At 38.2% G+C, this 24,879-nt stretch overlaps 1 protein-coding gene across 1 annotated transcript; it reads left to right on the forward strand.

Moving 5' to 3' along the window:
- The first annotated feature begins 2,720 nt into the window (after nt 1-2,720).
- Nucleotides 2,721-5,846, forward strand: LOC121393628. Its single transcript, XM_041562655.1, has 2 exons — nt 2,721-3,311; nt 3,350-5,846. The coding sequence occupies exon 2, from the start codon at nt 3,424-3,426 to the stop codon at nt 5,257-5,259; it is 1,836 nt and encodes a 611-aa protein (XP_041418589.1). The 5' UTR covers nt 2,721-3,311; nt 3,350-3,423; the 3' UTR covers nt 5,260-5,846.
- The last annotated feature ends 19,033 nt before the right edge of the window (nt 5,847-24,879 follow it).

Genomic DNA, 24,879 nt, shown 5'->3' on the forward strand with positions numbered 1-24,879 from the left:
ATCACGTGGTGCGTCCCGACGTCTATTGCGCTGCGTTCCACCAGTTGACGCTGCGTTCCATTGATATATATTGCCGGTTCTGTAATCTTCGGCATCTCTGTGGAATTTGGTTCTCTTTCGCTCCTCCACCAATCTCCGATGTTTAGCGATGGCCTCATCAGTTCTGGTAAGCATTTCCTTGTATTCATCAGATCGCAAAGCATTTTTCAATTGCAGCTCTATTGCCTTAATGCGGGACATCACTTCAGGAATAGCATTCTGTAAATATTCAATGTTCAAAAGTAATATGTCAAACGAACATTTATTCACTATTTGTTCATAGCGTTTAGCAAAGTCAGTATTGTCGTTGAATATAGTGGGTCTTAAATTAACCCTTAGGCCACGTGGGATGCGTCTAAGTTTGTAATATTCTTTCAGCGTAATGGAATGCAGTTCCAAACCTGTCAGACGTCTTTTCTCCTTTTCCAGTTCACGTGTGAGGTTATCACCAGTAGGTTCAGTCAGGAAGGAGTGGTTGCTCTGTTCCTCACCTAAAATCCTAATTGCATCTGCTTCTGTGTAAGCAAATGTTGTAGCATCTTGAGAATATGAGCCTAGTTGAGACATCATGTTAAGTAGTACAGGGAGCTTCTCTTGGCAGGAAAAGCAATTCCACACAGAATTAGAGTGCTCACCTGAACGTAATTACCCTCTCGGGTGCCGGGTGCTAAACAGTCCACAGGACCTCCTGCTCAAGGTCCAAATAACTCGAACATCCAAAGAAAACTGTAGCACACCGATCAAACTTGTCTTGTGAAGAAAAGTGTTTTTATTGGCTCACGGCAGACATAAAGTTTGGCAACGTTTCGGGCCACGCAGGGCCCTTTATCAAGCCTAAACTTACATTCAAAGTACTGTGTTAAATACCAAAGAAAAAGAGGGAGGAGTGGAGAAACAATGGTAGTGATCCTTCACGGATTGGTTAAGATTCAATGCTAATATACATAATTAATTGATAAATTTGAATAATGGAGTGACACATGTGAATAATTTAGTGAATCCTCAGAGATAGGTTAAAATTCAAACCCTGCATACATAATTAGTGCAATAATCACAGACCATTATGTTTGATTGGAAATTTTTTGTGCACCCATATAATAAAATATCCATAAAAAGTCCATAAATAGCAAAAACAAAAAAATAGTATGAACATTATGACACAAGTGTAAAAAAGTTACATATGAAAATATTATCACCTTAAAGTGCATATATGTATAAAAATTAATTTGTAATTCCCAATCAGGGAGAATATGAATGAATAAACTGAGGCGCAATCACGGTACTTTAACTGCATACTCAGTCCATTTTTCTCCCCAATAATCTTGGGTTATGCAGATGATGGTACCCGCACTCAGAAGGTTCATTCAAGGACCTACTGATAAATAATTAATTTTTTAATTATTAATAATTAATTAATTAATTTTTATACATATATGCACTTTAAGGTGATAATATTTTCATATGTAACTTTTTTACACTTGTGTCATAATGTTCATACTATTTTTTTGTTTTTGCTATTTATGGACTTTTTATGGATATTTTATTATATGGGTGCACAAAAAATTTCCAATCAAACATAATGGTCTGTGATTATTGCACTAATTATGTATGCAGGGTTTGAATTTTAACCTATCTCTGAGGATTCACTAAATTATTCACATGTGTCACTCCATTATTCAAATTTATCAATTAATTATGTATATTAGCATTGAATCTTAACCAATCCGTGAAGGATCACTACCATTGTTTCTCCACTCCTCCCTCTTTTTCTTTGGTATTTAACACAGTACTTTGAATGTAAGTTTAGGCTTGATAAAGGGCCCTGCGTGGCCCGAAACGTTGCCAAACTTTATGTCTGCCGTGAGCCAATAAAAACACTTTTCTTCACAAGACAAGTTTGATCGGTGTGCTACAGTTTTCTTTGGATGTTCGAGTTATTTGGACCTTGAGCAGGAGGTCCTGTGGACTGTTTAGCACCCGGCACCCGAGAGGGTAATTACGTTCAGGTGAGCACTCTAATTCTGTGTGGAATTGCTTTTCCTGCCAAGAGAAGCTCCCTGTACTACTTAACATGATGTCTCAACTAGGCTCATATTCTCAAGATGCTACAACATTTGCTTACACAGAAGCAGATGCAATTAGGATTTTAGGTGAGGAACAGAGCAACCACTCCTTCCTGACTGAACCTACTGGTGATAACCTCACACGTGAACTGGAAAAGGAGAAAAGACGTCTGACAGGTTTGGAACTGCATTCCATTACGCTGAAAGAATATTACAAACTTAGACGCATCCCACGTGGCCTAAGGGTTAATTTAAGACCCACTATATTCAACGACAATACTGACTTTGCTAAACGCTATGAACAAATAGTGAATAAATGTTCGTTTGACATATTACTTTTGAACATTGAATATTTACAGAATGCTATTCCTGAAGTGATGTCCCGCATTAAGGCAATAGAGCTGCAATTGAAAAATGCTTTGCGATCTGATGAATACAAGGAAATGCTTACCAGAACTGATGAGGCCATCGCTAAACATCGGAGATTGGTGGAGGAGCGAAAGAGAACCAAATTCCACAGAGATGCCGAAGATTACAGAACCGGCAATATATATCAATGGAACGCAGCGTCAACTGGTGGAACGCAGCGCAATAGACGTCGGGACGCACCACGTGATCACATGGATCACATACAACGGAAGCAACAGCAAGGAAAGAAGCAGCAGCGCTGGAAGACTCCAGATGAACGTACTCCAGATACGGCCACAGAGAGTTCCTCTTCTTCTTGTTTTTTAGATTACAGCCCCCCAAGACACGTCGAGGGCAAAAAAGGCGCAGGGGGCACGAAACATCAGAAAACGTTTGCAACAGAGACGCGACAACAACCACCCAGGACAGTGAGGAACTCACAGAAACGTTAGTATACAATATATCTGACGAATTATTAACATCTGAACAATTGACTTTATTGCAAAAGGGCTTATCTTTTAGTCCCACTAGTAAATGTGACACTTTTGAATTGGATGTCGATCTACAGAGATTTTTTCGTAATTTGCGTCTTAAACGCCATTTCTCTAAAATCCCACCCCCTAGTGAAGTTGTATATAGTAATGTGGGGGCAGGTCATTCGCAACTATCCCTTAAACGGGTGGGTCTCCGGAACAAAAGTATGTTTGTGCCTCCCATGACAGATAATGTAGTGGAGGCTTACATTAAATTGGTACAAACGGATGTGGATGTTTTAAAACAAAAAATTAAGCGAAGACCATTGATGGGACAGAGGTCCAATTTAACGTACAAGGAGGGGCGATGTTTACAAGATCTTATTAATAATGACAATTTAATCATAAAACCAGCTGACAAGGGGGGTGCCCTGGTGGTAATGAATAAACAAAAATATATGGATGAAATTTATCTACAATTGGCAGATGGTAATGTGTACAAGAAAGTCGATTCGGATCCACTAGCATCCATACAACAGTGCATTGCAAATTGTGTGCTTGATGCAATGGAGGCTGGCATTGTGGATGACGATCTAAAAAAATTCCTGATTAAAGACAATCCTATTACGCCAATATTGTACACATTACCTAAAATTCACAAAAACTTGGAGAATCCACCAGGTCGCCCCATTGTCGCTGGTACTGATTCAGTCTTATCACCATTGGCTGTATTTCTAGATAAGATATTACAGCCTCTAGTGCAGAATACTAATTCTTTTGTGAAAGATACCACACATCTACTGAATATATTGGATCGGACCACATTAACCAACAATAATGTTCTATTAGTCAGTCTTGATGTGTCAAGCCTTTACACATCTATAAATCATGACACAGGAATATCAGCTGTGACTCATTTTTTAAATACCACTGAATATACTGAGGAACAAAAGTCTTTTTTAGTGGATTTATTGCAAATAGTGTTGCATCAAAATTATTTTCTATTTGGGGACAATTTCTACATACAACAGAGGGGTACCGCTATGGGTAGCAACGTAGCTCCCTCTTATGCAAATCTGTATATGGCCCACATTGAGGAGGAGGTAATATATAAAAATTCCCTATTTAGATCTCATTGTACGTTGTATCTGCGGTACATTGATGATCTTTTGCTGATCTGGGATGGTGACTTAGAGAGCCTAAATGCCTTTCATCATTTTCTTAATGGTATAGAAGAGACTTTAAAATTTACAATGGATTTTAATCCAACTTCCATCAATTTTTTGGATGTAAAAGTGGTCAAGGATGGAAACATACTTAAAACTGAACTATATAGGAAGGTGACTGATAAAAACAATTTATTGCATTTTGCCAGTTTCCATCCTGATGCTTTAAAAAATTCTCTTCCTTACTCGCAATTTATGAGGGTGAAGCGAATTGTAAGTGATTCAAAGGACTGTGACTTTTATTTAAAAGAAATGGTGGATCGGTTTGGTGCTAGAGGCTACTCTAAACAGATTTTAAAGAACAATTTAGAGAAGGTGCACCAGCAAACCAGACAGGAATTGTTAATTGCCAATGTGCCAAAGCATAAGGATAATAACAGGATAGCCTTTGTAAGCCGGTATAATACGGCAAGTAAACAAATTGGGAGCATCATACGTAAACATTGGCATCTGTTACAATCCTGTCTGACAGAAGTCCCAAGTTTTCAATTACCACCAATGTTGGCCTACAAAAGGGCAAGGAATTTGAAAGATCGTTTAGTCAAAGCTGATGTTGGCAGCCTAAAATCGCAGAAATGCTTATTTTTACAAAGGCCTAAATTTGGAACTTTTCCTTGTCTACATTGCTGTCAATGCAATTCAATAATTAAAGGAAATACTTTCAATCATCCCCATTCTGGTAAGCAGTATAAAATTAAACAGTACTACACATGTGAATCTACATATGTTGTTTATTTATTGAAATGCCCGTGCGGTTTGCTATATATAGGGGAAACAACCCAGAGGATTAGAGATCGTATCTCTAAACACAAATCCACTATTCGCACAGGACAAACTTCTCTACCTGTACCGGCACATTTTCGATCCGCAGGACATGCAATTAGTCAATTAAAATTTCAAATAATTGATTCTGTTCCAGTTCAGAGGAGAGGGGGCAATAGACTGCTAGCATTACAAAAATTAGAAATGCAGTGGATCCATAGGTTGGACACAGTGTGGCCGAGGGGCCTGAATAAAGACTATACCCCATCTATGTTTATTTATCAGTAGGTAGGCAGACTTTTTACCAGTGCTGGTTTTTTGAAATATCTACTATGTGTATACATATGTATTCTAACGAACAATTTTTGTCTTTTTAAGGTCCTTGAATGAACCTTCTGAGTGCGGGTACCATCATCTGCATAACCCAAGATTATTGGGGAGAAAAATGGACTGAGTATGCAGTTAAAGTACCGTGATTGCGCCTCAGTTTATTCATTCATATTCTCCCTGATTGGGAATTACAAATTAATTTTTATACATATATGCACTTTAAGGTGATAATATTTTCATATGTAACTTTTTTACACTTGTGTCATAATGTTCATACTATTTTTTTGTTTTTGCTATTTATGGACTTTTTATGGATATTTTATTATATGGGTGCACAAAAAATTTCCAATCAAACATAATGGTCTGTGATTATTGCACTAATTATGTATGCAGGGTTTGAATTTTAACCTATCTCTGAGGATTCACTAAATTATTCACATGTGTCACTCCATTATTCAAATTTATCAATTAATTATGTATATTAGCATTGAATCTTAACCAATCCGTGAAGGATCACTACCATTGTTTCTCCACTCCTCCCTCTTTTTCTTTGGTATTTAACACAGTACTTTGAATGTAAGTTTAGGCTTGATAAAGGGCCCTGCGTGGCCCGAAACGTTGCCAAACTTTATGTCTGCCGTGAGCCAATAAAAACACTTTTCTTCACAAGACAAGTTTGATCGGTGTGCTACAGTTTTCTTTGGATGTTCGAGTTATTTGGACCTTGAGCAGGAGGTCCTGTGGACTGTTTAGCACCCGGCACCCGAGAGGGTAATTACGTTCAGGTGAGCACTCTAATTCTGTGTGGATCTGTCTTAAATATATTGATAATGGGTTGAGTGCTGAGGACTCTTGTAATTGTCTATATATATATATTTATATATATATATATATATATATATATATATATATATATATATATATATACACACATAGGCACATTGGCAGAAATACCTATATAAATGATATATACTGTAATTATACTTCTATTAAACTGTACATTTTGAGATAGCTGAAGCTTTCGATATTATGCTTGTCATCCAAGCCACTCTTAAAAGCATTAATAGAATCCCCCGCTATCTGTCTATAACACCCTCTAATGTACTTGTTAAAGAGTAATAATAATTCCTTGCAAGTGTTTTTAATGCTTCAAGTCAATGCCCTTAAAAGAGCATTTTGATTTGCTTTAAAAGACACTGGCTAGTGTTGATCGGTTACTACCATCTAGGGGCACATTTACTAAGCTCGAGTGAATTTTCGAAGTTAAAAAAGTTAGAAATTCAAAGTAATTTTTTTGGGTACTTCGACCATCAAATAGGATACTATGACTTAGAATTTACTTTGACTTCGATTCGAAGTAAAAATCGTTTGAATATTCGACCATTCGATAATTGAAGTACCGTCTCTTTAAAAAAATCTTCGACTTCATACTTCGCCATATTAAAGCTACCGAAGTGCAATGTTAGCCCATGGGGACCTTCCACATTCGAGTTTTTTTTGATCGAATAGAAATCCTTTGATCGATCGCTAAATATAGTTCGAATCGTTCGATCGCACGATTTCTATTCGATCGTTTGATTGATCGAATACGCTAAAAATCCTTCGACTTCGATATTCGAAGTTGAAGGATTTCAATTCGAGGGTCGAATTTCAACGTTTTTTTAACTTCAAAATTCGACCCTTAGTAAATCTGCCCCTTAGTGTATAACTCACATTTATGTTATTTCTACCAAAAAGTGCACCTTATTAACACTGAAGCTAATTTTCTGCCAATTCTGCAATTTCAAGAAATCTCTCTGCAAAGGGGCAACATCCTGCATGGAACTTATCATTTTGCACAATTTAGTATAATTGTCAAAATTAGAAACCGTAGTTCCAATGCCCACCCCAAGGTCATTAATAATTAAATGAAAAACCATAGGTCCAAGGACAGACCCCTGCGGTACTCCACTAACAACACTGGTCCAATTATAAAATGTTCCATTTATCACCACTCTTTGTAATCTATCCTTCAGCCCGTTCTCTATTCAAGTACAGATATTATTATGTGTCAGACCAATGTTCCTTAATTTAATTAGAAACCTTCTGTGTGGTACTGTATAGAATGCTTTAGTAAAGTCTAAGTAGATCACATCCACTGCCATCCCAATGTCTAGGTTTCTGCTCACCACATAGAAGGCAATTCAATTTGTCTGGCAAGATCTATTGCACATAAAACCATTCGGACACAAATGTATTGTGACTTGCAATGTATTCATGCATGTAATCTCTTATTAACCCCTCCAAATGCTTTCGTAATACTGATGTCAGACTAATTGGGTGAGAGTTCTAGAACAGGATTCTGCACAAAGCCAAAAAGTCAACCTGTACAAAATAAGATGGAAACATTTTGGATGCCAATTTGCAAACAAATCCTCAGCAATCGCAAAAAGTCATAAAATAGGAATAAAGGTTCTGACATATTTTTTGCATTTCCAATATACATACAGATGGAGCAAAACCAAGTGTTTTAATACACTCCATATATAAGTTTACAAGTAACAGAAGACATGCACAATATAAGGGGTGCTGGCTAGAATCTATTCAGCTATGTTTGACTGGCCATGAAAAGTTAACTCTTACCCCCATATGTAAAAAAGGCACTACGTTTGCTCAGGTGCTGTACTCATATACAGAATAACACAATACACAATGCAATAGCACAGCACTGTAGCACAATCCCACAAGGGGACTTTGAGAGTACAATAGATGTAGCTTGGTACAACAGAGCTACATACATTTTATTTGTTCTTGTAAGAATGGAGATTACAACTCCAAAAAGTCTCTTGTATGTACCAATCAGTAGTATGGGACTAATACAGGACTATTACAGGACTACCGGTTCTTTTTTTGCATTTGTGCATGGAATTGTGTTTGAATTGAATTATCCAAACTTGGAGGCAGAGCCCTGCAGCTAATTTTGTAAGCTGCTCAGACAATTTGTTGTATACAAGCGTATTTTACTGAGTTACTGACCTCCATCAAATCCTGAAAAATATGGGAGCTGCTGTGCTCCCTTTTTGCACAACAAACTCACAACAAAACCAGCCGTTGCTCCTTAATGATGCTTCATGACAAAAAGATAGTTTACCTTGCAAGATTTCATTGCATCGTTTTTAATATTTACATTTCAAATATACATTCTAGGATTTCCTATTGTCACGTTTTAGTAGTATATAGAATATTTATGGCTGTCAAACTTGGCACATTGTTTGGGGGTTTTTTTGGAGGGAATTTGTGACTTTGAAGATATTTTAGGGACTGAGTGATTGTAATTAAAAACATCTTGATAGCAGCCCTGGTATAATATTCCTTTAAGGTGCCAGTGGGCTCAGGTTAAAGATGTAATTGGTTGGACCCCACAGGCCAAAGAAATTAGTGATAGTGCTATACTCAGGTGAAATGGAGTATAATAAGATAAGTCAATAAAGAAATGGTCAGTGCTCACTATATAACAGTAAAGTCCAGGTACACCGCCCTAGTACAGCCATGAAAGAGGATAAACTGTAATAATACCACTAGTAATATATCAGGTTTTTATTAGAAGGATGCCTTTTGGGACATATTTTCCAATAGAAAAAAAATGAAAATAAATTAGAATATGTTGTAGAGCTGAAAATAAAGGATCTAAAATTTCTGGAGTTGCATAAATTAAGAATTATACCAGACAGTGGGCCCTGGGAAAATGCTTCTTTATCCATTTATTAATAAGACTCTTGCACCTTCCTCTCAGTATTGCACTTGGAAGAGGATCATTTACCCCAGTAAATGCAGTTTGCAAAGTGGAGTATTCTTGTTTTTACCCACAATGTGAACGTCTTTCATTTAATGTAATTTCCAGGGCTTGGTGTGAGAGTGATGTGCACCCAATTCTTTTGGTGTATCTGCACCGAACATATTGACCTGGTTTAGAGGTGGCAGTAGTTCCAGAGTTCCCCTTCATCTAAAGGTACAGCAGCAGGCCTGGACTGGCAATCTCTGGGTTCTTAGGGGCTGAGGGGCTGATGGGCTGCTGTAAGGTCCCATAGACAGTTACTATTTAGTGGGCTGGTGGAGGACTATTTGGGCCTCTTTGTACTTGGAATGCCAGGGCCTATTTTGACTCCCAGACCTGTACAGCAGCACTGAATTTGGAACAGGAGTCAGGAGAAAGGTAGCGACACTAAGGCAATTATACAGAAGTTCAGATAGCGCATGTTGATGCAAGCACCTTTAATGAATGTGAAGCAACTGATTGCCCAGAAATAAGAGAGCCTGCAGGCAGCTGTGGGCAATAAATAAACGGCCGCTAGTATATCATAGCAAATAATAATATACCCAATCTTACCCTAATTGGCCCTCATTATGTGCTTCTAGCAACATCAGGAGACCAATCTCAGTCTAGTAAATTTTAAGACTAAAATATATAGAACACATATAAGAATTCACCGCAGTACTCTCCCTGACTGCTCTAATTTGGGTTTACAGTATTGGACAGCAAGTAGATATTACCCCCAAATCTTACCCTAAATGGCCATCAGTGGATCATGTGTTTCCAGCCATATCAGGCAATATCTAGGAGATCAAAAGCAAAGTGCCACCGTAACTGGCCTTCTATCTGGGCTTCCAGAAAGTAAATTCACATTCACATGTTTGGCTGGACACAAGTAAACACAGGGGTTATCCCTGGATTGCAATTTAACTTGAGTGCTGGAGCATTCCAGAAAAGACAACAGAAAATCACCCCAGATCTCTATATAACTTGACACCCCATCTTTTGCATTGGGATCCCCTAGGTTTACATGCTAACAGTTTGGTGTAATTTTTGTACTTTTGTTTGCAATGGGAAGCGGTATTAAATGCAGTAAATGCACAAAGTGTAAAATAACACCACAGTGTGGGTCAGTATGGAAAATTGCCAGTGTTTTAATTCGCTCTGGAAGTCAAGAATTGTAGTATGTCTAAGGGTCAAAATGATCTTTCATGATAATTACCTCCAGCCAGTGCATCTTCATCAGGAATGTTACCTATTACCTATTGGAGCCACTGTTGGAGAACAGTTTCCCTGGTTGCTGCAGGCTGCCCAAGAATTTCTTCTTCACTGTCTCGTACTGTGTTTCCTTGTTGTTTTGCGAAAATCACCTATTCCACCATTTCTTGAAAAGATTTCCCATTTATTTGTTACTTCCCATCAACCATCTTCCAAATTTCCAGAACTGATGTAATTTTGTGCAGTCCCAGAGACAGTGTAAAATGCCCACTTTGGCTTCATTACATCACAGGCAACAACTAGTGTCGGACTTTCCTTTTGAATCTCACTATTGGGGAGAAAATTCTATGAAGGGTCACATCCTAAAATCAGCTGCATAGGAGTCTGTTAGCCACATATAACCAAATGTAATCTTTTATCTTTGTTAAATGAGATGGGTCATCTGTTAAACATTCTAAGCCTGTTTACTTGGAATTCCATGTAGCATTTTATAAAATTGGGTTTGTAGCAGAAGCATATATCCAGAGAATGCTGACTGGGTTAATTAGGTTTACAAATGGCCGGATAACTTGTTGCAAAGTTTGTCTGAAGAAAGACATATGAGGGCACATACAGTATATTTGCCAATAGCAACAGACCAGGTATTTGTAGTAGACAGTTAACATATTGCTGATTAGTTGCTATTGGCAATTGCAGTTGTGCAACATAGCTCTTATGTTTGTAATCTTTGTTTGTGAATTTCTGTAAAAACTTTGAAATGTCAATTACGTTAGTCTATTTGTAGTATATATTTACTATACAGTATGTAGAAAAACTGTTGGATTATTTGTATTATTAATTGCCACTAACTAACACTATGAAATACTAAATTTTTGTCATGGATAGAAAAAGTATGAAATATTAAGACAAAAGGCCATTAATCTCCCAATCCTTATGATGAAAGATGAGTTACACAAATGTTGGAGTTTGTGGCTGCAAAGCATGCCATTAGCCTAAATAAAGTAAAGAGGTTTTGCTGCTTTTTTGGGAGGAAATTGATTGATGGAGAGAAGAGTGCCTTAAAGTCCCCCTAGAGAGGAGCCATAATAATTGTAAAAGGAGTGGGGCGGAACCAGGGAAGGTATGGAGAATAGGAATGGAGTGAAGTTGAGATAGAGACTCTGACATGACTGCCAAAGGCCCAAATCAGTGGTCAATTTGGTAAAAAATTACAGTAAAATTATAAATAGTAAATTGTCAAATGACGCAGATATGGCTGCTTGGGGGATCCATCCAAGTCTCACAATGTCTTCCTGCTCTGGAGTTATTGACTGTACAAGTAATAATCAATACAAAATACAATTAAAAGTTTCAAACCAAATGTTTTCTCCAGTTCAGCAACAGCGAAGGTCCTCTCCAACTCCCAAAAAACGTTCCAGAAGAAAGTCTCTGATCGTACCTCAAATGAGGATATGGAGAAAAAAACAAGAAGAAGCTTATAGTGTAGCGTTCTTACGTATAATTACACCTCAAAGTGATTGCTTCCTCACACTATCAGTGAGTAGCTCATTGTTAAATAAAAAGGTTTAGTGTGAGTGCGCTTGTGCTAGATATGAGATAGAGGTTTTAAAGACTTTAAAAACATTAGCAAGTAGGGGGATACCCATGCAGCTTGTTTACCTGTTTTTGGACTGTGATATCCACTGCCAATAATATGCCTCTGAGCTGAAACTGCTGCTGTTACAACAGATAGAAGCAGAAGCCAAAACATCCTGTCAGCAATAGCTACAGATCTGTCTCCTGTCAGCAAAGAATGATGGGTAAAAAAAAAAGTATTATGGGATATTATGCCCCTTGAGAATTTTCTGGCGAAAAAAATACTTTTACGCCACTACATAGGTGGCGGTAAAAGTTTGCGAATATTCTGGCGTTAATTTTGTCTTTAGCACATTTTGCTGTTTAGTAAACCATGCGTTAATGTGTACGTAGCGTTATTTTCAGCGAATGCGATAACTGGCGAACAATTATTCTTGCGCAAGAAAATTCGCAAATTTATATTTACCGCAGGTTAGTAAACTGGCGATAACATATTTGGCGAAAATTCTGTCTATATATTGTGCGAATATTTTTAACGCACTTTAGTAAACGGACCCCTTAGTGCTTGATTATACTCACAGATGTTCACAATAAAAGCTTGCATATCAAAGTTGGACTTTTTTCTTCCCAGATCCTTCCTTGTGGACAAACAATAAGAGGCATGTGCGGAAAACGTTTTTAAAACAGCTTTAATAAATATATTGCACTTACAAATTATCTCTTTTTAAAACCAAAGCACGCAGCGTCTTTTCTCTTGTGGACCAGTATTTGGAGCGGGTGTGATTTCTCCGCAGCATATATTCGGGGCGTGTTTTCGCCTGTGCACAGATCACCGTAGCGTTCCCTCAGTCCAACTGCGCATGTGCGAGATTGCTTCCACAATCGTCACCTCTGACGCGTTTTGCCAAGACGTTTTGCCAAGACTAGGCTTTCTCATAGAGCGATCCAAGTAATAATCAGGCAACCAAGGAAGTCTGGACAATACAAGTAAAGAAAACTTTTATCATGTTAAAGCAAATGTCTTAGGCTCACAAAGTGACATTAGGCAATCTGCTTTAAAATTAGCAGTTATGTCGCTCGGTCCAGTTATTAAACATGCCTACAGCCCCAGTTCCATGATTATCCAGGACTGAGAGTAACGATCCACTCCAAATCTCACCTGGATGTGTCCCCAGGTCCCCCACTAAGGCCCTTCCCTCTATATCACCCACTGACAAACATGCATACAAACATCTCTGCTGTTTCACCCACGATGAAACACCATTGTATCTATTGTGGGCCCCAAGGGGGTACGAGCACGGGTGAAATTGCGTCCTAGGTAGTTACGCCTCTGCTGGTCTGCACCCACCATTGCTATGCTGTGAACTGCCCCTTAGTGCACTTGCACTTCTTTCCCAGATCTTTTTAAATGACCACACCAATCTCAAAAATGCCATACCAATAAAGGATGTCCACCACAAGCCACTATGTTGACAGTTGGGTGATTCCACATATTGAAAGGACACCATTATAGCCTATCTCTGTTTTTGGGAACCAGTTCCCAGCCCCCCTTAAAGGGGAACTATTGTGAAAATGAAAAATTAATATAAGCTTCATCATACTGAAATAAGAAACTTCCTAAATACAATAAATTAGAAATTCTATATTGTTTCTGAAATAATCAAGTTTATCTTCACTATCCCCTTCTCAGCATCTGTTTCTCTCCACTCTGTCTTCATGTAGGTTTGAGTATAAGATTTTCATTGACAGTTAGATCCAATATATTTTATAGGGGGCTTCCTTTCCTAGCAGATGTATTAGAGCTTACTCAAATAACTGATTCCAGTTCAAACAAAATCTAACAAAAAATGCCTTTGGCACAAATTCTGCATGTAGAGAGACACAATTTCTGGTGATTTTAATAGAATGAGCTCTGATACACGTTCTAGGCAAAATAACCCCCCTAAAAGATATATTGGATTTAACTATCATTCAAAATCAGACACCCAACTCCTGAAGAATGAATGAAGAAAGGCAGATGCTGAGAGGGGGATAGTGAAGAGTAACTTGAATATTTCAGAAACGGTTCAGAATTTTTAATTGATTATGTTTAGAAAACTTCTTATTTCAGTGTGCTAAAGTTTATATTCTATTTTCATTTTCGCAATAGTTACCCTTTAAGCTCAAAGTTTAATCCAACCCTTTCCTCACCTTATTTTATTGAGAAGTGATGAATTCTGGGACTTGAAGTCCTTCTTCTGCCCTGAGATCTGTGTTGTACCCACTATGATCAGCAGTGGGACATTAAAGGAGAAGGAAAGGCTAACATTAAGTAAGTTTTATCAGAAAGGTCTATATAAATACACCAGTAAACCCTCAAAGTAATGCTGCTCTGAGTCCTCTGTCAAAATAAACACAGCATTTCTTTCCATTTATTGTGTACACATGGGCTTCTGTATCAGACTTCCTGTTTTCAGCTTAAACCTTCAGGGCTAGGGCTTGAGCATGCTCAGTTTGCTCCTCTCCCCCTCCCTCCTCCCCTCTCTGCTGTAACCTGAGCCCAGAGACTCTGTCAGGAAGTTATATCAAACCAAGCTAATATGACAGCTGCTATCCTAAGCAAACAGAGAAATTCTAGAGCTGTTTACTCAGGTATGGTAAAGCATTCTGCAGAATAAATATAATGTTATAGATTGCACTATTGTGGCTAATATATTGGTAATAAACTGCCTTAGTAGCTTTCCTTCTCCTTTAAGTCCTAGAATCCACCACTTCACAATAGAAAGATGTGAGGGAGGAGTTGCATTACACTATGAGTTATAGGAATACTGGGAAATAGTTTATTAGAAAATCAGAGAATTTATGCACCTTTTCTACAAGTCCAAATGAAGGAGTTCATTTCAAAAAAAGGGATGCACTGAATCTTTGCTTTTTAAGATTTAACCAAATCCTGAATCTTTCAGACAGAATTTGCATAAATCCTGAACCAATCCCTTATTTGCATATGCAAATGAATGTCTGGAATCAAGGAAAAATTTAACGTTCTTAAACGTGTGACCCAAAGTCACAAGAACTCCAATTATGCACACCTGATCCCTTTGCAGGCAAGTATGACGGAGAAAACAAACTTTATTCAATTACATAACCGGGGAGGAAGAGAGCGAGGTGAATCTGATTCCTGCTGAAAAAGGCTTGGATTCGGTTGAATCCGGACCTGAATCCTGGATTCGCTGCATCCCAATTCCAAAAGAGGGTTTATTTTCCCTTTAAGGCACATTGCTCCAAATTATGGAAAGGCTCCATATCTGGGAAGCTGCAGTTACTAAGCATTCTGGATAATAGACCCCTTGCCTCTGCCCAATCCCACACTACAACACTGCTAGGGGAGAAACATGGGACTAACTGGCTACATATTATAAATCAGGAATTATCAAAAATATGATGAATTCTAATATTCCTTGTCTAGTGGCAAAGAGATTCCTTTGCAGTGCCCAAATCCCACCGAAAAAAAAGAGCAGACTGATTCTCAGCATTTTCTACAAGTCCCATTGTTAATTACAGGATTCCATTCTGAGCTGAAGTTACTAGAATTCCACAAGGCTCTTCCTTGTATAAGACATACTAACTGCTAAAGTTACTGATGATGAAGGTTATCGTTGAGTTTTTGATTCGTTAGATGCATTGAGTCACTTAAGTGCTTCTGAGTCTCTTCTGCCCATTGTGTACCACTCCCTCAACAACAACAAGATTGTGTATTTATTAACCTTCACATACACTTAAGAATGTCTGAACCAAAAAGGCTTTGTATACACGCGGAGATCCTTTTAATTTTATCTGATGAATCGTTAGATAGAAAAGAAAGAATTAAATTACACAGTAAATTACAACAAAATAATACTGCAGGAGGACACAGCAGGACAAATATGAAGATCAGATTTCTATCACATGCTTGTATTCACATACAATATTTTAAGCGATAAATGAAATTCCAGAACCAGACTCCCCCAAATATATCCGCATGTGGTACCCCAAGAAAACCTTTTTCCTTAAGCTACAGCTTCCGGCAAAGATATATAAATGCTTGCCTGTGCTTCCAGCAGCCAATCTCTCTCTGCTTATCAAAAAAGCTATACAGGTATGGGATCCCTTATGTGAAAACCCATATCCAGAAAGGTATGAATTACAAGGCCATTTCCCATGAAGTTCCGTTTCAGCAAATAATTTTCATTTTTAAAATTATTTTCTTTTTCTCTGTAATAATAAAGCAGTAGCTTGTACATGACAGTAACTAAGCCTCATGAAACCCTATTGGTGGCAAAATAATTCTGTTGGGTTTATTGAATGTTCAAATTATTTTCAGCAGACTTAAGTGTATATAGATCCAAAATTATGGAGAAATCCCTTATCTGGAAAACCCCAGGTTTCAAGAATTCTGGATAACAGATTACTGTATTAGGAACCCACCAATTTCTAAATACAGGTTTGGGATCCATTATCCAGAAATCCATTATCCAGAATGGATTGCCAGGGTTCAAATTCCCCTAGCAACCATGCATTGATTTGAATGGGAGACTGGAATATGAATAGGAGAGGCCTTGAACAGAAAGATGAGTAATTAAACGTAGCAAGAACATTCAATTTGTAGCCTTATAGAGAATTGTTTTTTTAGATGGAGTCAGTAACATAATTCTGAGCAACTTTGCAATATACATTCATTACAATTTTTCTATGGTGTTTAAGTTATTTGCATATGTATTATTATTGAAAGCAGTGTCTGTTTGTCCCTTTCTATTCTCTGCCCTGATGACTCAGACTGTTGATACAATGTAATAGAAGGCAGCTGATTAACAGACCTGTCTTTGCTGGGGATCTAAGACTTTTGCAACATGGTTCATTTGAACGCTGGAAAGAGTCAGAGGAGGAATGCAAATAATTCAAACACTATTGCAAATGAATTATGAAGACCAATTGAAAACTTGCTTAGAATTAGCCATTCTATAATATACTAAGGGGTAAATTTACTAAGCGGCGAAAATTCGCCAGCGACTGCTTTGCAACCATCGCAATACTTCGCCAGGCAAAAATTTGCTCAGAAAATGCTAATTTACTTAGTTGCATCCAGGGCGCCAAACGATGGAGAATTTTCTCAATTTTCGCAAATCAAAGCGAAGATGCGCTAGCGTTCAATTCTGCCTATCGCAACTTAATTAGGTCTTCGCTACGGCGGGTATATTATAAAGTTGAATGGACGTATATATGTTACAGCAAATACATTACATTAGACAAGTCCAGAAAACCTTAAAAAAGAAATAGAGTTGTTATATTGCCCTACACATGAGCCCATTGTATAGTTTATGTTCCATATGTTAGAAAATGTAGGGGGGAACCCGGTTACCCAAAAAAAAATTTAAGTACTTTTGCAGGCTATCACTCTGACAAAAGGAAAAGACGCCAGCGTTTTTTGGACTTAGAAACATTTCCATTAAAAAATATAATGTAAGTAACAGAAGAATGAGGAAGATCTTCGCCTGGTCTGAGCTGGCGAAGGCAAGTCTGGCGAAAGAGGTAACGTACATTCAGTAAAATCCTCATCTTAGTGAATTTGCGGGGTAACGTCCATTCGCCAGAGCGAAAATTCACCTGGCAATAGATTACAATCACAGCTAGCGTCTATCTCCTTCGCTAGCGAAGTGATGCCTGCGTCCGTTAGTAAATCGGCGAAGTCCCTGAAAACGGTAATGTTCACCAGTGTTAGTCACTTCGCCCTTTTATAAATCTGCCCCTAAGAGTTAACATAAAGGTGAACCACCCCTTCAATATCAATTCCATTTACAGATAGCTTTAAAACCAAGGAAAAATTTTAATGAATGTCTATTGCAAAGTTGCCTGGATATATGAATATAAATAAAAAAAAAAAAACAGTCAGCAAAATAATGAATGAATAAAACTAGTCTCTTTTGGAAAATTGCTCCTTTACCCACATATAATTTCCTAGTCACTAAAATGGCCTTATTAATTCATGTTCTATTAATGTGGATCATTACAGGGTTCAATATATGCGATTTGCCTCTTTAAAGGAAAATACACAAGCAATTTAAAAAGAAACAAAAGCAATTGTTATGTTTCCATGGCGACATAATATCCCCTTTACTATATATAGATAATCTCCTTAATGATCAGCCCGGCGAGCCATTCTCATACCTAAAGGGGCAGATTTAATTGCAGCGATTTTCTTTGTTTTGATGAATTTAATTATGATGCCAGAATTAGTCAGATGCTTCAGTGTTGAAAACAATACATATCTAATTGGAATTTATTACAGGGAACCAAGTAAACACAATAATTCATTTAGCGTCATTTAGAAGACCTACTTGAGGAAGAAGTGTGTTTTATTGTAAAAATACATCTTGCTGTTTCGCAAGAGAGTACCTTGTAACAGATATGTACATATATATATATATATATATGTATGTATGTGTGTGTGTGTATATTTGCAAGTATCTCTGTGTAAGTGCAAATTAATTACATGCAGCAAATGTATAAATATATATAAAACAAGGGAAAGTTGTGCTCACCACTAATTTTTAAAACCATTAAGAGGGGGTGAAATGAGGCTGTGACCACAAAATTCATACAGGCAAAGTGCACTCAACCCATTAAATATATTTAAGACGATGAGTGCCTTAAATATATTGTAAATAATGGACAAACAATCCCTGATTTGTTTAAAGGGTAAGGCAATTTGGGTAGCTTAAAGGTGGCCATAGACGTGCAGATTTACCTTCATATCAGACGAACGATTGTTCAGTGCCATCTCCCGACCTGCCACTAACCTTTTAGATCAAATAAAGTAGTAAAAGAACAGATCAGACCATGTTCTGCCCTGACAGCAATCGTACAGCAATACATGCAGAGACTGAGTCGCCAGTTTATTGGCCCGTGGGCCCCCTGACAGGCTTCCCCAATCGAGATCTGGCCAAAAGTCGGGCAGACCTCGATCGGATGGGACTTAAAATCCCGTCGGATCGCAGCCGCATCTGTTCGCTGATGCGGTCCCGCAATCCGACCGCCAGTTATTTTATCCATAATCTGGGAACCAGAAAGCTCTGAATTACAGGAAGGCCATCTCCCATAGGGGCAAATTTACTAAAGGGCGAAGTGCTAATTTACTAAATTTACTAACGGGCACTAGCGAAGGAGATAGACTCTGGCGCAACTTCACACTCTAACGCCAGGCAAATTTGCGCTCCAGCGAATGGACGTAACTACGCCAATTCACTAAGATGTGGATTTTCCTGAACGTTACCTCTTGCGCCAGACTTACCTCAGACCAGGTGAAGTGCAATAGAGTCAATAGGAGTTCCTCAAAAAAAGTGACATTTTACCAAAAAAACGCTGCCGTCTTTTCCTTTTTACAGGGTGATGGACTGAAAAAGAGCGAATTTTTTTTGGGGGGTACCCTCCTTCCCCCCTACATTTGATAACATATGGCACCTAAACTATACTGTGGGCACATGTGTAGGACATTATAAGAACTCTATATAATTTTATTAAAGGGATACTGTCATGGGGAAAAAAAATTTTTTTCAAAATGCATCAGTTAATAGTGCTGCTCCAGCAGAATTCTGCACTGAAATCCATTTCGCAAACAGATTTTTTTACATTCAATTTTGAAATCAGACATGGGGCTAGACATATTGTCAATTTCCCAGCTGCCCCAAGTCATGTGACTTGCGCTATGATAAACTTCAATCACTCTTTACTGCTGTACTGCAAGTTGGAGTGATATCGCCCCCCTCCCTTTCCCCCCCCCCAGCAGCCAAACGAAAGAACAATGGGAAGGTAACCAGATAACAGCTCCCTAACACAAGAGCTGCCTGGTAGATCTAAGAACAACACTCAATAGTAAAATCCCATGTCCCACTGAGACACATTCAGTTACATTGAGAAGGAAAAACAGCAGTCTGCCAGAAAGCATTTCTCTCCTAAAGTGCAGGCACAAGTCACATGACCAGGGGCAGCTGGGAAATTGACAAAATGTCTAGCCCCATGTCAGATTTTAAAATTGAATATAAAAAAATCAGTTTGCTCTTTTGAGAAATGGATTTCAGCGCAGAATTCTGCTGGAACAGCCCTATTAACTGATTCATTTTGAAAATTGTTTTTTTTCCCATGACAGTATCCCTTTAAGGTTCCCTGGCCTTGTGTAGTGTAATGTATTTGCTGCAGCATATGTCCATATACATATACATCCATTGTACTTAAACTGCACGCCAAATTTGCGAACGCTAGTGTAACTTCGAACTGCTGATCGTATTTTCACTAGCGCAACTTTGCAAGCATTCGGTACCCTGTGTGCAACTTCGGATCTTTGTGAATTAGCATTGTCCAGACGAAGTTACGCCTGGCGAAGTGTTGCGATGTGTGCAAAGCCGTTGCGGGCGAATTTGTGCAGGTAAGTATATTTTCCCCATAGACTTGATGAAATAATTCACATTTTTATAAATGATTTTCTTTTTCTCTGCAATAATTAAAACAATACCTTGTACTTGATTCTACCTAAGATATAATTAATCCATATTGGAGGCAAAACAATCCTGTTGGGTTTATTTAATATTTAAATGATTTTTTTTACTAGACTTAACATATGGTTCTCCAAATTACAGAAAATCCCAGGTCTCAACCATTCTGGATAACAGGTCCCATACCTACAGTTAGACGTATGTACTTCCAATAGACGTTAGTTAAATTAACATGTTTCGAACTGGTTTTCTTTCTCTGCCCAGTCTGTAATGTTTTGTGCAGGTAGAAGTCCCTGGATAATGGACTATGGGGGCTGCAACCCTGGAAGCCTGTTTGCAATGAAGCCACCAAACTGAGTTTCAAGGTAAAGTGTTATCATTATAACAACACATGTTCACAGAGCTCAAACATATTCCAAAGTACTGAACATAAAGACTAGTAAACAGCAATGAATTCACAAAACTCTGCAGAATCTGGAGAATGGCATTGTTATTGGCAATTGGGCTGTTTTCTATAAAGGACAAAAAATTTCAACTTGCTTTGGATGAGGAAGGTACGTGTACTATAACACAGGCTAAAGAGAACAACTCATAAAAACTCCCAGCAAAGCAGGTGTCACATATGATTCTTTTACTCTCTAATTGATGCATGTCATATTTTCAGTGGTTTTTAAGTTATTTCTAAATGCAACTAAAACAGCATCTGTCTGGCTGTCTATATGCTGCATGCATCTGCTGTAGCAGAACCAGCTGATTGCAAGACCTGGATGAGAACTGTCCTGATACATTGTGTCAAGAGTCAGAATAAGAAGGAGGCAAATTATTCATTGAAAAAAAGAGCATTCTAGCCCTTTTATAACATACTAAAGATTTACTTAAAGGGATACTGTCATGGGAAAAAAAATTTTTTTCAAAATGAATCAGTTAATAGTGCTGCTCCAGCAGAATTCTGCACTGAAATCCATTTCTCAAAAGAGCAAACAGATTTTTTTATATTCAATTTTGAAATCTGACACGGGGCTAGACATTTTGTCAATTTCCCAGCTGCCCCATGTCATGTGACTTGTGCCTGCACTTCAGGAGAGTAATGCTTTTTGGCAGGCTGCTGTTTCTCCTTCTCAATGTAACTGAAGGAGTCTCAGTGGGACATGGGTTTTTACGATTGAGTGTTGTCCTTAGACCTACCAGGCAGCTGTTATCTTGTGTTAGGGAGCTGTTATCTGGTTACCTTCCCATTGTTCTTTTGTTTGGCTGCTGGGGGGAAAAGGGAGGGGGTGATAATCACTCCAACTTGCATTACAGCAGTAAAGAGTGATTGAAGTTTATCAGAGCACAAGTCACATGACATGGGGCAGCTGGGAAATTGACAAAATGTCTAGCCCCATGTCAGATTTCAAAATTGAATATAAAAAAATCTGTTTGCTCTTTTGAGAAATGGATTTCAGTGCAGAATTCTGCTGGAGCAGCACTATTAACTGATTCATTTTTAAAAAAAAATTTTTTCCCATGACAGTATCCCTTTAAAGGTAAACCAGGCCTTTGAACATTTAAACATTGTGTCCCTGACTTGACTGAGTCATTTGTGCTTCTTTATTGGATTCAGTCTGCTGATTAATGACTGAGAGGAGGGCACTAAAAGCAATTTGTATGTCCTTTCCAGTAACACATAACTACCCAGAACAATTCGGTCCATTCAGGATGTATTTTTGATGTAGGCAGAGAGGACAAACTGGATATCTCTGGGCACCTACGTGGCAGAAGAGACTCAATGTTAATACACGTAAGGCATTTAAAAGCATGCAGGATATTTCTAACCGTAATAGAACTTACAGTATCTCTGATGGAAACGCACCTAGGAATTCTGTAGATAATATACCTAGCAGTAGCAAGCATGTACCAGATACAGTATAGTAGTGCATTAAAAGGGCACAGGTTCATGGGAAGAAAAAGAGTATTTTTGCAAACTTGAACACAATCGATGTAGCATAAGGGGCACAAACGTATTCCCTTTAGATCTCATACAATTGGTACTTGAGTCCAGTCCATGGGGCTGCCCTGAGCAACACCCCCAATTACGACCGCGTCAAACCCTTCTGTCTTGCTGCTCCTTATATTTGGAATGCCATTCCTGAATCTCTCCGGAGAGAATCCTCCTCCTTCAGTATCTTTAAAACTAAACTCAAAGACTACCTCTGGGAGCACCTGGATAACACCTGAGCTGGGAACTATCGCTTATATGACAGTGTAACACACTGTAACCTACAGCACTTTAATATCCCTCCAAATTGTGTCTGTAAGTTACTCTCCCATTTAGACTGTAAGCCCTACGGGGCAGAATCCTCCAGCCTTTTGTCTCCTTGACACCGAGCACTTAATCTATATTGTAATTATATTTTATATTTATATGAATTGTATTTCTAATAATGCACGTATTGTTACATTTTATTGCAATGACCCTTTGTTTGTTACTACAGTGCTTTGCCCTCAAGGAGTGTTATACAAATAAAAATATACATACATACATACAGGGTTCCCTTGCACCTTATATCCCTTAGTACAAGCATGGGATCAATTATCTGGAAACCCATTTTCCAGAAAACTACGAATTACGGAAAGGCAGTCTCCCACAGACTCTATGTTATCCATATAATCCAGATTTTTAAAAATGATTTACATTTTTCTCTGTAATAATAAAACATTACCTTACACTTGATCCAAACTAAGATATAATTAATCCTTATTGAAGGAAACCCCAGCCTATTGGGTTTATTTAATGTTTAAATTATTTTCTACTAGACTTAAGGTATGAAGATCCAAATTACAGAAACATCTGTTATCTGGAGAACCCCAGGTCCCGAGCATTCTGGATAACAGGTCCCATACCTGTATTCTTGTCCGGTGTGGCCTGAACAAAGCACAAATGGGAGGTCCAAGGATGTCCCTATTTTATGTTGTGCTGCATTCTGAGAGAGGCAACTCTATGTGCTCCAAATTGCCATATGCAAAGTGCAAAAAAATATGGTATTTGTCATTTGCACTCTGTCCCCACCTTTCAAATGAGCCCAGGAGTCTGATATAATATTGTACCTTTATGTAGTACCTTGTTACAATATCCTGTGTTCTTTTCTCTGAGTGCACTACTAATATTCTAACTGTTAGTATTGCTTCTGAGTGAGGCTTGACAGTGGTTTATGTACAGACTGGGGCTAATATTGTGTGTATCAGCAATACCAGAGAATATGTTAGTATTCATTCTTTCTGGGGTGCACCAGTGCCACTTGGGGTATATACAGGCCTCATATATCCATACTTGTTGTTTCACCTGCATGGGAACTGAGTAACCAGCACTGGTCAAAGTACTCCAAGTTCTGGGCAGCAGGAAAATAGAAAAGTCTTTCCACTGATTACTTGCTTTCATTAGAGGCCTCTGTGATCTGAACAGACTCATCACAAGGCATGTCACAGGGTACAGCAATGAATAGTTTCATGTTGTGTTTCCAAATAACATTTATTAATAAAAAAACATCAAAGAGTAACCCCAACTCAGTAATTGTAGATTGCATAATGAGAGAAAATGCAAAACTAAGCAATATATATATATATATATATATATATATATATATATATATATATATATATATAGATATATATCATATTATCAGTGGGTTTTTAAGTTATTTCTGGATGCAACTAAAAACAGCATCTGTCTGGCTGTCTATATGCTGCATGCATCTGCTGTAGCAGAACCACCTGATTGCAAGACCTGGATGAGAACTGTCCTGTGCTACATTGTGTCAAGAGTCGGAACCAAAGAAGAGACAGGGATTAGCGAATGCTGCTTTCATTGCAATTATATTTACAATTAACTTTCTTTTAAACCATTAAAGGTTTAAATAGCTTTTTTTTTTCTTTTAATGAAAATATTTAGTTTTGCAACTTGAGGTCTTAAAGTAACCCTTCAGGGTGTAGGAGTGACTTTGTTGTGGTTAAATGTTCCCTTATGGGTTAAAGGCATGGCAGCCCTCCCTGGTACTTAATAGAGAAGCTGTAAGTGTCCATGAGAGTCTGCTGAGCACCCTTAGGCCTCTCACTACTGCACCCCCAGCCACTCCTCACACATCAGCCTGCTACTGGCACCTTCCACTATTTCTCAATAGGGACATCCCCATGTCAGGCTTTCAGCTGCCTATTAGCAATCTCAGGTCTTGCAGGGGAATATCTCACCCCTGCAAATAATTACCTACCTGCACATTGCATTTATTATACAGTAATATCGATTCCCACTGCGACATGACAGATAACACCAACCAGATCCTCTCTACACTGGCAGCTTTTTTGCGTCTTTGCGCTTCTCTGTCGCTTGAGAATGTTTTCTGGCCGCGCTAGTACCAATGGGGCACTGAAAATAACCTTTTATGTTTTATTCCAGCAGGTAAAGGATCAACCTTTTAGCTACATACTTTTTTTAAATACAGAATTCAACATAGAATAGAT

Source organism: Xenopus laevis, chromosome 5L, assembly GCF_017654675.1.
Source record: "Xenopus laevis strain J_2021 chromosome 5L, Xenopus_laevis_v10.1, whole genome shotgun sequence".
NCBI lineage: Eukaryota > Metazoa > Chordata > Amphibia > Anura > Pipidae > Xenopus > Xenopus laevis.